General features: G+C 43.4%; 2 protein-coding genes across 4 annotated transcripts in view; both read right to left on the minus strand.

Annotated features, from left to right (window-relative positions):
• The window catches only part of LOC138770703 (uncharacterized), a 66,860-nt gene extending 62,093 nt beyond the window's left edge, over positions 1–4,767 (minus strand). For 2 of the 3 annotated variants that reach the window (XM_069949871.1, XM_069949868.1), the window contains exon 1: positions 4,620–4,767. The gene's annotated coding sequence lies outside the window, so the exon portion shown is untranslated. The remainder of the gene's footprint in view (positions 1–4,619) is intronic. The other variant, XM_069949870.1, reaches the window with a different exon arrangement.
• A 971-nt stretch (positions 4,768–5,738) lies between these two features.
• Positions 5,739–13,898, minus strand: LOC138771328 (uncharacterized). Its single transcript, XM_069950951.1, has 5 exons — positions 13,855–13,898; positions 10,942–11,280; positions 9,875–10,177; positions 7,154–7,276; positions 5,739–5,807 (listed from the first exon to the last, which is right to left on the minus strand). The coding sequence occupies exons 1-5, from the start codon at positions 13,895–13,897 to the stop codon at positions 5,752–5,754; spliced, it is 864 nt and encodes a 287-aa protein (XP_069807052.1). The 5' UTR covers position 13,898; the 3' UTR covers positions 5,739–5,751.
• Positions 13,899–17,731: the final 3,833 nt, after the last annotated feature.

The following is a 17,731-nucleotide window of genomic DNA, read 5'->3' on the forward strand; positions in this document are numbered from 1 at the left end:
GTGAAAGACGCCATTACGTAGTTCACCTATTCCCGGAAAAACAAGCCCTTACATGGCCCTGTAGATAAAAAAAAATGAACGTGCTAGAGCTCTTAGAATGGGAGGAGGTAAAAATTAAAATTGATACAGTCCACTGGGTCGTTAAGGGCTTGGTCTTCAAAGGGTTAAAGCATCAATGAGCTATAAGCATATAAAGTGAGACAGGTCAGAAAAATTAGTCCAAATAGGCTTGGTCACTAAGGGGTTAATGTGTTTTTTTCTTTGGAATGGATTAAAGGGGTTATCCAGTGAAACAAAAACATGGCTACTTTTGCCCCACTCTTGTCTCCAGTTTGGTAGGGGTTTGAAACTCAGCTCGATTAAAGTAAATAGAGACTAATTGTAAACCACACCTGAACTGGAGACAAGAGTGGGGCAAAAGTGGCCATGTTTTTGTAATGCTGGATAACCCCTTTAAAATAAAGCTTTGTTATATCTTCAATTGTTAAGTGACATACATTTATTGTGGGGGGCCCATATTACTACACTTGTTAGGAAGTGACCACCCTTGATTTCATAGATATTTATATAGTTTTATTTATGTATAGATATTTAGCTACATGTGACATAGCCCCATACATATTTTGCATAAGTGCATAAGGTTTGTTTAGGCTTTAAAATAATACTCATAATCAAAATAAAATAATAATAAACATCCTAATCATAATTACAAGAATACTAATAAAAATATAACATAATTCTGTGCCCCTATATGTGGTGTGAATAGGGCTTAGACGTACTGTATGTGTTAGTGGAGACAATTGCCGAAAACTGAAAGACAATGGGGGACATTTATGAAACATAAGCCCAAGGCGTACGCCAGGGAGAAGGTGCAGATTCGCCCCTTCTCCCTGGCGTACGCCTCCCGCTCGCCCAATGGGCGGGCTGGTGGAGGTTGTAGGGACGTGATAAGGCAGGAAGGAGGCGTGGCCTCCTCCCACGCCTCTTTTATCATTTATCATGATCAAAATCTACACCTGCTAGAAGCAGGTGTAGATTTTGTACGTACATACGGGCGCCCGGCCGGCCGGATTCACTAGTGAATCCTGCCAGGGAAAAGGGAGTGGGGCCTAATATAATCTTTGGCAATCCCCCCCCCCCCAATATATCTACATAGTTACCAGTGTGAACTTTATTATGCTGGTAGAGAGAATTTCTCTGAGCGAATGGCCGTATTATGCAGGGCCTTATTAACAGCTGCTGCCCTAGGCACTAAACCTGAAGACATCCCATCTTGGGGAGCGTGGGGGGGAGTAATTTCGGCCACATGCATTTCTCTACATGTAGAAACATTGTCTGAATCGCATTTTCTATGGTTTTTAACTGCTTAAAACATAAACAAATTTCCACATTGAATCAAAGATTAGAGCCGTCTGCATATTGTCTGAAGGAACTCTAACAAAAGGATTGGTAGGTAATAGCTCACATTTACCAACCTCACACCAGACCTGACCAATACCGCCATACCAGACCTGACCAATACCGCCACACCAGACCTGAGCAATACCACCATACTGTAACTGGATAACACCCCCATACCAGACCAGACAAATACCGCCATACTGTGATTGGATAACACCCCCATACCAGACCAGAAAAATACCGCCATACTGTGATTGGATAACACCCCCACACCAGACCAGACAAATACCGCCATACTGTGATTGGATAACACCCCCATACCAGACCAGACAAATACCGCCATACTGTGATTGAATAACACCCCCATACCAGACCAGACAAATACCGCCATACTGTAGCTGGATAACACCCACATACCAGACCAGACAAATACCGCCATACTGTGACTGGATAACACCACCATTCCAGACCTGAACAATACCGCCATCCTGTGACTGGATAACACCACCATACCAGACCTGAATAATACCGCCATCCTGTGACTGGATAACACCACCATACCAGACCTGAACAATACCGCCATCCTGTGACTGGATAACACCCCCATATCAGACCTGACCAAAATTTACTGGCAAGTCTGAACAGGAGGTGGACTTAAAAAAAAAAAAAAAAAAAGGTGTTTCCTTCCCCCCAGAGCCGTTTTAATACATTGGTGGGCCCAGTGCACAGCCCTCAAGAGTGGGCCCCCCCCTTCCCTTTCGGCACATTGTATAATGTACTGAATTTGCCCCCACACTGTATCAAGAGCCCCAATACATACAGTAGTTACCTTATAACACTCCTACCACCATACAGTGATTACATATTACATAAAAACTGCACTAAACAAAACAGAAAGATATCACCAATTATACCATTACATAATACTGCCACATCATGACCCCTAACACTACAACCCTATAACAGAGTGCAGTTACATCCAGTGACTCACCGGGGGCGTCTTCTCCGATCAGAGTCTGTCACCTTTTCTTTTTCTCTCCATCCAGCCTGGGCCACCTTGAAGTCTTCTCCTGGCTGTGAATCTTCTCTCCAGAATCTGCCAGACAAATATTTTAGGCTCCAACACATACAGTAGTTAGGTCCCTTGTACCCCTATACAGTAGTTACACCCCTCTGTACCCCTACATAGTTACACCCCTCTGTGCCTCCATAGTTTTAAGGTGTCCCTGTAGTATATAGCCCCTCATGTGCTCCTCCAGTTATATACAGCCCTCCTGTGCGCTCCCCCATTAGTATATAGCCCCCCTGTGCACTCTCCCCAGTAGTATATAGCCCCCTGTGCTCTCCCACAATAGTATATAGCCCCCCTGTGCTCTCCCACAATAGTATATAGCCCCCCTGTGCTCTCCCACAATAGTATATAGCCCCCCTGTGCTCTCCAACAGTATATAGACCCCTATGCTCTCCCACAACAGTATATAGCCCCCTGTGCTCTCCCCCAATAGTATATAGCCCCCCTGTGCTCCCCCCAATAGTATATAGTCCCCTGTGCTCTCCCCAATAGTATATAGCCCCCCTGTGCTCTCCATAATATATAGCCCCCCTGTGCTCTCCCCCATAGTATATAGACCCCTGTGCTCATCAATAGTATATAGCTCCCTGTGCTCCCCAATAGTATATAGCTCCCCTGTGCTCCCCAATAGTATATAGCCCCCTGTGCTCCCCAATAGTATATAGCTCCCCAGTGCTCCCCCATAGTATATAGCCCCCTGTGCTCCCCATAGTATATAGCCCCCTGTGCTCCCCCATAGTATATAGCCCCCTGTGCTCCCCAGTAGTATATAGCCCCCTGTGCTCCCCAGTAGTATATAGCTCCCCTGTGCTCCCCAGTAGTATATAGCTCCCCTGTGCTCCCCCATAGTATATAGCTCCCCTGTGCTCCCCATAGTATATAGACCCCTGTGCTCCCCATAGTATATAGCTCCCCTGTGCTCCCCATAGTATATAGACCCCTGTGCTCCCCATAGTATATATACCCCTGTGCTCCCCAGTAGTATATAGTCCCCTGTGCTCCCCCATAGTATATAGCTCCCCTGTGCTCCCCAGTAGTATATAGCTCCCCTGTGCTCCCCCATAGTATATAGTTCCCCTGTGCTCCCCAGTAGTATATAGCTCCCCTGTGCTCCCCCATAGTATATAGCCCCCTGTGCTCCCCCATAGTATATAGCTTCCCTGTGCTCCCCCATAGTATATAGCCCCCTAAGCTCCCCCATTGTATATAGCTCCCTGTGCTCCCCAGTAGTATATAGCCCCTTGTCCTCCCCCATAGTATATAGCCCCCTGTGCCCCCCCCCATAGTATATAGCCCCCTGTGCCCCCCCCATAGTATATAGCTCCCCCTCCCCCCATAGTATATAGCTCCCCCTCCCCCCATAGTATATAGCTCCCCCTCCCCCCATAGTATATAGCTCCCCCTCCCCCCCCCATAGTATATAGCTCCCCCTCCCATATAACATTGAAAAAAACAAACACTGTTACTCACCTAGGTCCTCGCGTTCCTCTTCTCTTCGCTGAAGCGCCGCAGCAGCAGCGGGCGGGGGCAGCGGCGAACGCCGGGGGGGGGCCCTGCAGGGGGCGCCATGGAGGGGTAAGTAGATTACCCATCCATGGCGCTCCCCCCTGACAGGCTGGTGGCCGGAGCCCTGTGCGACCGCATTGGTCGCACGTGCACATTGGACGGCACGTGCACCATGTGCCCTCTGGTTAAAGCGGCCCTGCTTCCCCCTGTTCCCCAGTGCTGCTCCCATGCATAGGTTTCACCCTTCCTGTGCCAATAACAAATACATATAAATATTAAAAAAATACATAAAAATTGAGTCCGTCTCTTTCCATCACAAACACATTTTGGTAAGAGATGCAGCTGCTTGATCCTGAGTGATACCATAGAGCCAGTATATTATGGTGCTGAAATGTATATGACCAGCTAATTTGTGAGGGTCCCACCCACATAGACAGTTGTAGGCAGGGGCGTAGCTAGGGGGTACAGCCTAGGGGGGGCAAGTGAGTCTCAGTGGGCCCCCAACCGACCTAGATTACCCAGGGACATCCGCCTTGAATCTTATCAACTATGTAACACCAAATATATTTTATAAATTCCTTTTATTGTTCTTTTCTATAATATTTGCTAATATAATAAAAAAATAAGGACGATTGTAAACCTATCTGGGATGGTTACCCTGCAGTAACCAGTGTAATCCGCCTATTGGTTTGTGTTTGGTAACTTTGCATGGTTTTCTTCTTTTCTCAGCAGGTGTGTTGTGCACTGTCCAGTCCGTGTGGTTAAACCAAAGTTCACAAATTGCCCTAAGCTGAAAAAAAGAAATGTAAAGTAACTAAACATATTACTACAAATGAAACAAAACTTTGGCTGCTTAAAGTAAGGTTCTGCACCACAGGCACCAGAGCTGCTCTAAATCCTGGCCACATGTCAAAGTGTTGCTGCTTTATATCGACATAACATCCTGTGTTACTCATAGTGGAAACATGGTATAGCAGGCATGGTTATTGTAGTTTCCTCTTGACTTCTAGTACTTATTTTTAAAAAATGTGAATTCAATATCTAGTTTTTAATAAACAATTTAAAGCGACTCCGTACCCACAATCTGCCCCCTCCAAACTGCTTGTACTGTCAGATAGCTGCTTTTAATCCAAGATCTGTCCTGGGCTCCGTTCGGCAGGTGATGCAGTTATTGTCCAAAAAAAACTTTTAAACTTTCAGCCCTGTGTCAAGGTGGCGTGGCCTAGAGTACCCATGCCCTTGGCTTGCACTGCCTTTCTGTCCGATCCATAAGATGGCTGACATGGAGGAGCATGTGACAATGCCCCGCCACCCAGTGTCCACCACTGAACCTATATATGCCTATGGAGGACACTGGGGGGTGGGGCATGGTCACATGCTCCTCCATGTCAGCCATCTTATGGACAGAAACACCACAGAGCAGGACAGCATAGCCTGGAGGAGGGAAGTCTGATTTTTAGCTCTAAGAGGTACACAGGGAGCTGCTGTTAGTAAGTGCAGTGAGTAGAGTTACTAATACTGTACACTAAACTATTTTACTATAAAATAGCCAACCTCTTTAAGCAAGAAATAGGGGTGTAGTTGCATCATGTTTAGAACACATTCCAAACGCATAGGTTGAAACACAGCCTAAAGTATTCAATGTTTTTTTTGTTGTTTTTTTAAAGAAAAAGAATTTTTCAAAATTCCAAAATCAATAGTTTATTGAAAAAAAAAAGACATGAAAATTTTACATCTTGGTAATCAAGTAACTTTTATATATAAAAAAGCCTTCATTTAAGGTGCATGTCTCCATCATTTATCATTGGTATCGGTTCTTTATTTGAATCTAGAAAGATAATAATATTCAATTACGAATCTGTAATTTTATCCATAATAAAAAACATGTTATTCATCAATCTTTTCTTTAAATGGTCACCGTAGTTCAAAACAACTTCCTTCTATTTTATTGCCTATGTGACCTGTTACGTTTATATTATTATTATTATTATTATTACTACTACATAAATCACTTCATTTACCAAAAATTATGCTCTGAAGACTTGACTTTGACTATTTCCTTTAAACTGCTGTCCAGAGAGGCCAAAATCTAACATAAGAAGAAGTGGCAATGCTTAAATCGGCACTATCAGCAGGTATTGCCCAATGAACCTGTTGATATGCCCAAGAAGTTCTTTACCTTATCAGTGCAGGGCTTTTAACTATTCTTCTGTTCTCCTCTGCATTATCTTCATATAACTTATGCTAATTTGGGGTTTAGGGGCATTTGGGGCATTGACCGTCGTTCTGGAGCACCAGCCCGCCCAGCCCACCCCTTCCTGTGCAGCCCACTATGCATATATGAATATGCATAGTGGCTGGCCCAGACCACCCCCTCGACCAGTCCGCCCCCTCTTGTGCCGCCCAGTATGCATATTCATATATGTATAGAGAGTGGCATGGGAGGGGACGGACTGGGCAGCACAGGAGGAGGGCGGGCTGTGTCTAACGAAGGGGTGCTCCATGCCACCCACTATGCATATTCATATATGCATAGTGGGCGGCATGGGAGGGCCAAGCTGATGCTCTGGACCGACAGGCGACGCCCCAAATGCTCCTAAGCCAGAAATTAGCATAGGGGCAAATAGGGAATATAAAGATAATGCAGAGGAGAACAGAAGAATTGCTAACAGCCCTGAAATGATAAGGTAAACAGCTTCTGGGGCATATTAGCAGGTTCGTAGGGCAGAACCTGCTGATAGTGCCGCTGCCCTGTTCTGATCCAGCACTGCTGCACAGTGGAGAGCAATACAGGGCAGGGTTGTCCCCCAATAACCACCCCATCCCTACCCCTGTGTATGGAATACAAGAACCTAAGAATTTGAACTTCCCGTTTTTGAAGTTAAAACTTGCAATTTTCAGACACAGAACAAGGATATTTTTAGGATATAAGTGATTTGGTAGGCCCCAGCGAATGGTTGTTGGGAAATATGAGTCAGCTTAGAGTCCCAAAGGGGAAAAAAATTCTCCTTAGTAAAAAAAAAAATTCAATTAGGATCCTTGTGGCAAGAAGCTGGATGTCTGAAGATTGTCCTACTATACCCAAATTCCACAGATCATTAAGTTATTCATTTTGAATTTAGCTGTATAAGAGGGATAAGTAGCGTAAATCTTCCTAAGTTGCGTACACATTACCTTTCAGCTTTAGAGTCCTCATAAGATGAACAGATATCGTCAGCAGCAGTAATATCCCTGCGGTTATTATCATTCGAATGAGGAATCTCTGACATTTGGAGGTAGCGTATCCAGGCTGCTTACCTGTAACATGGTCAAACACAGGATGTTGTAAATCAAATTTACAGTTCCGTGTTCTTTAATTCGGAACCTGTTTTCACCAAAACTCATCACTGTCCTCAGAAAGTTCTAATCTCTAACAAAAAAAAATGGTCTTCGCGTCTTACCTTAGATATGGCCTTAAAAACTTACTGTGAAGGTAATTTGAACATTGAGAAACGTAACTTTAAAGGAAAACTGACAGCACAAATATGCATATATCCGTGCTGCCAGTTTTTATTTTTTTTATTCCTAGGCTGACAGTGTTACAGGGGTGTGTCTGTGACGCAGTCAGTGCCCGGCCGGATCTCCAGTCGATGCAGTACCTTCAGGCCGCCACCCTCCTCTTCCAAAATGATTGACAGCCAGAGGATACTGCATCAGCTGAAGAGCTGGGCGGGCAGAGGCTGCACGAGGTAGGTCTGACAGTGCCACAGACAAGCCTTCCCAGCCCAGAGATAAAAAAAAAAAAAAAGTTTTTTAGAAAGATGCCGGATTACAGAGCACTGTGGATGGTACGTACACACTGCTCATTTTTTTTAAAGGAGAAAAAAGGCCTCTTTATCTCTCTCTTCCTGTCTGCCCCACTACATATTTAAGCTATGTTCACACTGCGTACGATTCCGTCCGCAGTTCTTACGCCGCCGTACATGTGCGGCTGAAACTACAGCCGTGGGAAAAATCGACATGCGGCCGGATGCGTACACACTGCGAACATAAGTCCGTAGTACAGTTATGCTTCCCTAGCTTGTTTCGAAGCGATCTGAAACAGGTCATTTTCTTGGAAATCTTCGCCCAGCCCAATAAAACACACAGAACCTTTTGGTTCGAAAAATCAAGTTCAATTTGGCTGAAATAAGTACTCCGTACGGGACCGCATGGAAATCCACGGCCGTGAGTTGGAACATTTCCGTCCTCAAACAATGGTCTTGTTCATTTTTCACGGCGTATACGATCCGGTTGTAAGTTCATACGTAGTGTGCATTGTGCGGCCATATATATTGTATACTTTCAAGCGAATGCATCAACCTCAAAACTATGTGTGTATATTCGCGATTCACACTACGAGCGGAAATATATGTAGTGTGAACATAGCCTTAAAAGAATCCTTATGCTTTGTATTTTGCATAACCTCAAACACATAAGGAGGCCCAGAACAGAGCCCCTGATGCAGTGTGAACCCAGCCTTAGATAGAGTCATGAGACCTATTCCCTGCAAACCAGGGGCATCATGGGAAATATAAAGTCTGCACTAGGAAACAAAATCACAGAGGAAGAGGAATCAATCCAGTCATGCCACATGAGCTAATAAAAGGTAACCACTAGGCATACACAACTGTTACTGTCATTTGAAAAAGTTTTCGGCTTGTCATCAGAAAGTACAACAGCATTGTGGGTATTAGTCAATTTCTTAGGTAGAATACTGGATGTAAGCCAGGAAGCCAGCAATCCTTAATTCTATCCCAAATCAATATATTCAGAAAAGACCCTAGCTTAATAAAGACTTGTCTTTATGTCTTTGCTTCACTACTGTATATAAGCAAAAAAAATATAGTATTTTTTCTTTAAAGTGTATCTATTACTTAGATGCCAGGATGGGCTGAACAATTCCTGCAGGTACGCAGTTTTTTCTGAAGTGAAACGGCATTGACTGGGCACTTCTTGGAATCCCATCTACTGCCAGCATCAGAGAAGGCCGCTTACAGTACCTGCAGGATTTTTTCAGTTTATCTTGCTACAGTCCCCAAGTGATACACTTTAAGGCTCGGTTCACAGGATGTATGACACCGGCCGTTCTGTGACCTGGATGTGTCACAGAACTGCCGGCGTCAGTGAAGACTATCCCGGCCGGTACTCCAGTGCTGGCTGGATAAACTTAATTTATGTTGATGCTGGGGCATCCATGTGCGCCCACATCCCCATTCACCATAGCACACAATAAAGAGTGCGTCCGGAGCCGCACTTTCCATTGTGAGAACTGTCAGTTCTGTGCGGCCGCTATTCAATGAATGGCAGTTTTCAGTGCAGCTGCTTGCAATCCCGGCCGTAGCGTATATTATGTGTATACACTTCTGCCGGGATTCCATTAATTTTCAGTGCAAAGTATCTTTTGAATTAATCACGGCCGTGATTAATTAAAAAAAATACATTGTGTGAACATAGCCTAAGGCCACAGATCTCTAAGATAGCAAAAAGGGGGACATGTATGAAAAGGCAAATATGCCTTTTTTTTTGCACAGACGGGGCAGATTGGCGTCAAAATATTCGCAAAGGGTATTTTTTTCGAATATTTTGTTCGCATCTGCCCCATCTGCGCCACCTTCGCCAGTGGGGCGAGAAAGGGCGGAGAGATGGGTGCGGCGGAAAAATGACCCTGAAACCTAGGCGTAGGTTTCAAAATCTTCGCACGGACGGGCTTCGTGTAATCCGGCGCCTCTACATAAATCCCCTGAGCTCCGGAGCTGCGGGGATATTTGTAAGCCTGGCGTAAAAAACGCCGGACTTCATAAATGTCCCCCTAAGTGTCTTGTGCAAGCCATGGAATAAATGGTTTGGCACCTCATGTCCAGGAGCCATTGTTACCTTTTTCTGTGATTTTCCAGTGGACATTAAAAGGAGGAGATTGTGACCAAATTTCACAAGTTACAGTCTCCCCATATCTCCAGGTGTTTGAGGGGAGTGAGATGAAGTTCATTACAGTCCATGTCTTATCAGGTTGCTCTTCAGAGATCACCCAGCCTTTATGATGTGTTCCTGAGATGTTCCAGTATAGCTGGGCTGTATTATGAGCTGCTAGTACTACACAAACCATATGTAAGGAGCTGTGAGGATGCAGAGGCTGGGGATGACCAAGAATATGAATGGATCTTCTGCAGGTGGACGTTTCTGCAATATATAATGTGCTTATTTAATATAGGTATTATTATATTTGTAAGATGTTCATACAGTATGTCATTTTGAAGCTTGGTTCACACAAAAATATAAGCAAAATCTGACCATAATATAAGGGGATGTCATGTCATCACTTAGAGATCAGTGAGTATCTGACCGCCAGGACGCCCACCATTCTGCAGAATGTAGGAGGTAAGGCCGTATTGCATGGCCCAATCCGCTTGTAAACAAGCACCGATCTTGTTGATTGTCACTTTTTACTGATCCTATTACACAACTCAATAATCCCTAGATTGTTTGTGTGGCCATGTGATCCCACAACGGGACTTGAACAGCTATATGAAGGGGCGAATCAAAAAAAGAGGACGAGAAATGACAAGAACACAAAGAAATTGGATAGGAGAAGAACCTTGCAAAGGAACCTCGCTGTTTATCTAGATGTATCCTACAAAGTTTAAGAAATAAAATCCATGGGCTGTATGTGTATATAAGGAGGAGTGCTCTATAGTTTTAATGTTATTTTCCCAGATGGAATAGTTTAATATTTTAGTAAGATGGGGAGCTGGATGTAACAAAATGATCTACGCATTTCTACCTGTATAAAATTGTACAATAAATAAAAGTTAAATAACTTCTGGCTTAAAATGTTGCTATATTCTATCTATAAGAAAATGATGTAGAAGGAGAGAAGCAAGATGCTCTTGCCAGTGTGACTGCCAGAATATAACTTGACTCCATAGTAGGTTATTGTATCTTACCTCTCACATTCAGATTTGTTCCATTGCCAAACTTCCAAAAAGAAGGACTATAATGGTAGGCACAGTAATAAACTCCAGAGTCATTCATCTGTGTGTTATATATCTCTAAAGTAGCCTTGTATCTCTCATGTTTACAGCCATATTTGTATGTATCATCATTCTCTGTGCATGACTTCACCCACACTGGGCTTTCGCTACTTCTCTGCCTTCTATAAAGCCAAGAAATCTTAACTTCAATTTCTAATACTTCATTTGACACACAAGTGATGACTGCAGGGCTATTAACATCTATGGATACAGTGCTTTGAGGCTGATGCAAAACCATTTCACTTGTGATCCCTGTAGGAAAACACATCAAACTTTTAGATGAAGACTAAAGGACAAATGTAATAAGCAATGATAACAAATAATGACACCCCCTGCAATGTTATGGCTATGTTCCCACACAGTATTTATTTTTGCTCAGTAACCAAAACCAGGAGTGGATTGAAAACACAGAAAGGCTATGCTCACACAATATTGAAAATGAGTGGATGGCTGCTATTTTATGGCAAATAATTACTGTTATTTTAAAACAACGTCCCTTGCTTTGAAATAATACCCGTTATTTGCTGTTAAATGGCGGCCATCCACTCAATTTCAGCATTGTGTGCACAGAGCCTTTCTGTGTTTTCAATTCACTCCTGATTTTGGTTGTAAAATACTGAGCAAAAATACTGTTTGGGAACATGGCCTTAATGTACATCCATCATTAAATAATATAGGAAAACATGAATAAATAAGGGTCCATCCCCACTTTCAGTGAAACACGGACGGCATGGATGGGAAAGCTCTGTAGTGTCTTTTCCCAAGTAACATGATGTATCAATTTCCTCGTGTATCTGTGTGATTACAGTGCTGTGAATATTCAAATACTGCCAGGTATGGTCGCCCCATACGACCGCATCCGTATGGAGCGACCACTATAAAAAAAAAAAACAGTTAACTCGGAGACACTCGGCTGCCAGGAGAGCTTCGGAAGAATGACAGAGGCTTCGGGTACTTCCGGAGCCTCCGTCATTCTTCTAAAGCTCTCCCGGCAGCCGAGCGTCTCCGGGAGAGCTTCGGTGATCCCCGGGACAGTCAATGTACGTCACACTGCCTGCGCCCGGAACAGGAACAGGATTTTTTTAAATTTAGCTGCAGTTAACCCCTGCCTGCCAGGGGTTAACATTTTCTGGTGTATAAGGCAAACCCCTGACAATCTTTTTGAAAGTCAGGGGTCGTCTTATATGCCCAGTCGCCTTATACGCCGGAAAATACAGTAGTTCTTAAAAAGGTATTCCAGGAAAAATCAACTTTCCCCCCCCTGTGGATAGGGGAAAAGTAGGAGATTGCAGGGGGTCCAAGCTCTGTACACCCTTCCCCCATCTCCATATCGGGCTCAGGCTTCTGTATTATGAATAAAGCCATAGGCAAGGCACACGCCGGAGATCGCTCCTTCCGTCTAGTGAAACTTCGGCCGTTGTTTAATTTTGATTCTTAGCATGTTTATAAACGGGATGAAACAGGTCATTTACTTTAAATACTGCGCCCAGCCCGAGAAACCGCTCAGAAAATTTTTACATCAAAATCAAGTTTAATTCGGCAGATATAAGTTTTACGCTCGCGGCCGCATTGAAATCCACGGCCGTTGTTGCAGTATTACCGGCCGGAAATAATTGACATGTTCATTTTTCATGGGGCCATATAAACAACGGCCGTTATCTGATACGTAGTGTGAATTCAGTGGCCATAGTTACATTGCATTGCAGTCATTATAGGGAACCTCAAAACAACGGCCGTAATTTGCGGCACGGACAACGGCCGTTATTGTACGTAGTGTGAACATAGCCTAAAGGTGCGTGCACACTACGGAATCCCCACGGAAAACAGTTGCGGATTCCGTCGCTCATCTCCGTCTGTGCCATGTCAATTCTTTTGGCGGAATCGGCCAGGCCATAGAATGGAGTCTATGGCACAGACGGAGATGTGCGCCACCGCGAGTGGGGATGAGCGGTGGAATCCACAATGGGTTTTCCGTGCGGATTCCGTAGTGTGCACGCACCCGTATAGTACAAACATGGAAGCAAAAACACTATTTCTGGTGTGTTTTTGTAAGGCTATGTTTACATGATGTTTTTTCCTTTCTGTTTATTATTTCTTAATATGAGTTCAAAATTACATCCGTCATTTGGCTGTTTGGCCGCCCATCAGTGCAATGACGGCTGTTGGTACATTATTCTAGTTCAGGTGGACCGATTGCCCTTTGGGTTCGACATTAATTGAAAAGTCCATTGAATTTAATAGTAAAGACGGTGAAAGAACGGTGAAAAAAGAAGAACTGTGTGTGAACATCTTAAAAATAACGCCCGTGTTTGCAAAGGACGTCCATGAAGAACGGTCATGATCATTATTTTGATGTCTGCGCTAACATCTGTCATGTAATCCACTGTGTGCATTGGGCAGATGTCATTCCATTGATTTTAATGCATTGCAATTAAAATGCTGTAATAACGGACGTCTTTTTAAAAAGATAAATGCCTTTTCTCCTTTTTTTACAAAGTGTGAACATAGCCCAAAACTGTAAAAAAGTAATAAAGTGCCCAAATGCCCTGATAAAGCACCAAACACAAAAATGTTATGTGGGTAATGTGCTTCATATTTCACAATTAACTCTCAGCATACATCTGGCTGCTGCATTTTTGAGCCAAAAAACAAACAAACAATAAAACACCATGCACCTAGTCAAGTCTATAGAACGGTTCCCCTTTAATCCAGGTGTTTAATGATGTACAAGTTGGTGTTTCTACTTTTATATTCTGCGGATCTGTTGCTATTGTAGTAATAATAATAATAATAATAATAATAATAAAGATGCAATAATAAACTCACATATCTTACCTTGAAAAAACAAAAGTATATAGATAACAGCCATATCTACTGCTTAGCACAAAGGTCGGGTACATACTGTATAATACTCTATGTTACATATATAGAAATATGAAGCGCTTCGGCTCCTCCTTCCTCACCATCAAAGACTTGGGCGGAGAACACATCTGCAGACACATTTTGAACAGACACCCTGACACAAAACAAAGCTTATTTTCTAATAATAAGGAAGATTACTGAATATTTATGTGATAAAATGTATTTAACCCAATATCTGATCCAGATATTCTCATATGGTGTTATCTGATTTCTCTGTGTTTAACCCTAGGGTGACCTCTATGTCCTCCCTTTTTACCCTGTCCACTTACTCATCCTCTTTATTCTTTCATTTATTCTGCTCCATACTTTGTCACCAGTTCTTATTGTATGTTTGATTGTCTTTCTCTTTCTTCTATAATAATTCTCTGATAAACTCAATGCTGAAGAAAACCACTGTCAGCCCTTCCTGCCAAATGTCTCTTTTTAACACTCGCTTTGCTTCCAAACCTCTAAAGCATCTGGTCAGTGACCACTCTGCAAATTCTCTGATGGACCCATCGCAATCTGACTTCTGTGCTTTACACTTTACATAGAATACATTAAAGGGGTTATTCAGGCCTAGAAAAACATGGCTGCTTCCTGAAATAGCACATCTCTTGTCCTCACTTTGAGTGTTTTTTTGCAGTTCAGTTCCATTGAAGTGAATAGAGCTAAAATGCAATACCACACACAACAGGTGTGGTGCTGTTTTTACAAGATTTGTGCTTTTTCTTAAAACTCCTTTAAGAAAAGTACAGTTTCTATCTCCTGCAATGCATTAAAGGGGAACTCCAGGTAGAGGTTAAAAATATATTAAACTTCTGCAGAAGCATAAAGCATTGCTTACCTATCTATTCTATTTTTTTTAAACTACCAAAAATCCATTTGTTTTGGGGTTTTTTGATCTGTTTTGTATTTCTGCACTTCCTGGTTTATCAGTTGTACACAGTACAACAGGTTCCAGAATGCAATGCTTTCCCTCAGCTGTTCATCACAGTCCTCCATCCTGCTTATTCCCCGCCCAAAGCTGCTGCAGAACATCTAGGCTGTGTTCACACATTGCAGTTTCATTGTGTTACTGAATTATTAGCAGTAATTTATGATTTCATTTTGGTCCCACCCACACAGCACTGTATTCTCTACCTGTAACACCACACAGCACACTGTATTCTCTACCTGTAACACCACACAGCACGCTGTATTCTCTACCTGTAACACCACACCACAGCACGCTGTATTTTCTACCTGTAATACCACACTGCACACTGTATTCTCTACCTGTAACACCACACAGCACACTGTATTCTCTACCTGTAACACCACACAGCACACTGTATCCTCTACCTGTAACACCACACAGCACGCTGTATTCTCTACCTGTAACACCACACAGCACGCTGTATTCTCTACCTGTAACACCACACAGCGCACTGTATTCTCTACCTGTAATGCCACACAGCACGCTGTATTCTCTACCTGTAACACCACACAGCACACTGTATTCTCTACCTGTAACACCACACAGCACGCTGTATTCTCTACCTGTAACACCACACCACAGCACGCTGTATTTTCTACCTGTAATACCACACTGCACACTGTATTCTCTACCTGTAACACCACACAGCACGCTGTATTCTCTACCTGTAACACCACACAGCACGCTGTATTCTCTACCTGAACAGCACCCGTCTGCATAAGAATGGGTGAAGCCTGACTGTAGGAGGGCTTCCTCCATGTGCTCCTTAGCTAGGTTCGCATGGGCCGCCAGGAAGGGGTTAACATTTGCCAAGTGAGCTCACTGACCTTCCCCCTTTTCAATCAGATTAGCATAGGGCCAATATCTATGGTTCCCAGGTTTATGAGCCTATCAGAGAGGGGACGTAGGCATGTCATCCCTCCCCCTATAAAACATGCAGCCTGCCCGCGCTTTCTCACTGACCTGCCTCTCTGGAGCGGTTTCCCACCCTCCCTCCCTGGTTATATTTGTTTTAAGTGTGCTAGTTTAAAAAAAAAAAAAAAATTATTATATACAAGTAATACTCAGTTATTGGTTGGACAAGTCACAGCTGCGGGAAAAAAACTGATTTGCAGTACTGGGGCACCCCGAGGCTACCCCATTGGTTATTGGCACTCCAGTGCCGTGGTTACCTAACGATTTAATATGGTTAAATAAAAGCTGTGGCCGACCATCACCCAGCAAAGAAACATTGTTGTCTGTCTTTATTCTGGCGGCGTTAGAGTTAATTGAGCTCAGTCATGGAACTCTATACAGTCTGTAACACCACACAGCACGCTGTATTCTCTACCTGTAACACCACATAGCACACTGTATTCTCTACCTGTAACACCACACAGCACACTGTATTCTCTACCTGTAACACCACACAGCACGCTGTATTCTCTACCTGTAACACCACACAGCACGCTGTATTCTCTACCTGTAACACCACACAGCACGCTGTATTCTCTACCTGTAACACCACACAGCACGCTGTATTCTCTACCTGTATCACCACAGTGCACGCTGTATTCTCTACCTGTAACATCACACAGCACCCTGTATTCTCTACATGTATCACCACACAGCACACTGTATTCTCTACCTGTAACACCACACAGCAAGTGTATTCTCTACCTGTAACACCACACAGCACGCTGTATTCTCTACCTGTAACACCAGACAGCACACTGTACTCTCTACCTGTAACACCACACAGCACACTGTATTCTCTACCTGTAACACCACACAGCACGCTGTATTCTCTACTAGAGATGATCGAACCGGGTTCGGGTTCGAGTCGATCCGAACCCGAACGTTCGGTATTTGATTAGCTGGGGCTAAGAACTTCTTGAATTTTTTTTTTCTTTTCATTTCCACGCACATTTTATGATCAAGCATCTGTTATCTTTGAAGTTGAGCCCCACAATAAGGCTCTTATCCTCTCTGCCGTTTAGCATCATTTACTTGTGTTACTGCATCATTTTTGTGAATACGCTGCAGTACTGCAATGACACTCCAACATATGTGAACACAGCCCTAATTTCACTGCACACTTCTGCACAATTAGAGAAATCAGTGCAACACCTGCTTCTGGCTGGTCAGAGATGGTGAATCACTCAGGGGATTGAGGGATCCAGCCAAGCCTCCTGGGACATAACGCCCTGCCCACTGTCTGCATCATCAGCCTGATCTCAGCAGACACACACAATGTGAGACAGAGGCATGAAAGATTTGTCTCCTAATGGGGGATAGTAGAAGGAGCAGGAGACAATGTGGATTTGCACAGGGGCCATTTTCTCACATCCTATGTTTAACTTTTAATGTACTTTTAATAGAAAACAAGTTTTTCTTATCCGTAGTTCCCCTGCTTTATAGGAATGAATAGAGATGTGGGTCACGTGATGTACCCGTGGCTTTATTCATAATACAGAAGCCGAAGCTCGATACGGAGATCGTCGGGCCGTCCAGAGCTCAGCCCCCCTGTAATCTCCTACTTTTCCCCTCTCCTGTGGATGGGGGAAAGTTGTTTATTTCTTTGAGTAAAGGATATGCATATTATCTACCATTTAGCTGTTAGTGACTGCAATGACCTAAAAATACTTTTTATGTTGCAGAGAAGTGCCAAAGAGGTGTGGCCTATGCAGTGCAGAGCTCCTTGGCACTTCTCAACGGCATAAAATATAATTTATTGTTTTTAGCACATTGCAGTCACAGACAGCTGAATATTCAAAGACATACATCAAATAAATTTATTTTTACTTCTATTATACTGTTCCACTAGGGAACTAGGCGTTGCCA

Source organism: Dendropsophus ebraccatus, chromosome 13 (genome assembly GCF_027789765.1).
Source record: "Dendropsophus ebraccatus isolate aDenEbr1 chromosome 13, aDenEbr1.pat, whole genome shotgun sequence".
Lineage (NCBI taxonomy): Eukaryota > Metazoa > Chordata > Amphibia > Anura > Hylidae > Dendropsophus > Dendropsophus ebraccatus.

Coding starts and splice junctions, on each gene's coding strand:
- LOC138771328 (XM_069950951.1), bottom strand. CDS start 13,897: ATGGCTGTTATCTATATACTTTTGTTTTTTCAAGGTAAGATAT. Junction 10,178..10,941: donor AACAAATCTGAATGTGAGAG/GTAAGATACAAT, acceptor TATATATTGCAG/AAACGTCCACCTGCAGAAGA. Junction 7,277..9,874: donor CTGGAAAATCACAGAAAAAG/GTAACAATGGCT, acceptor ACCATGTTACAG/GTAAGCAGCCTGGATACGCT.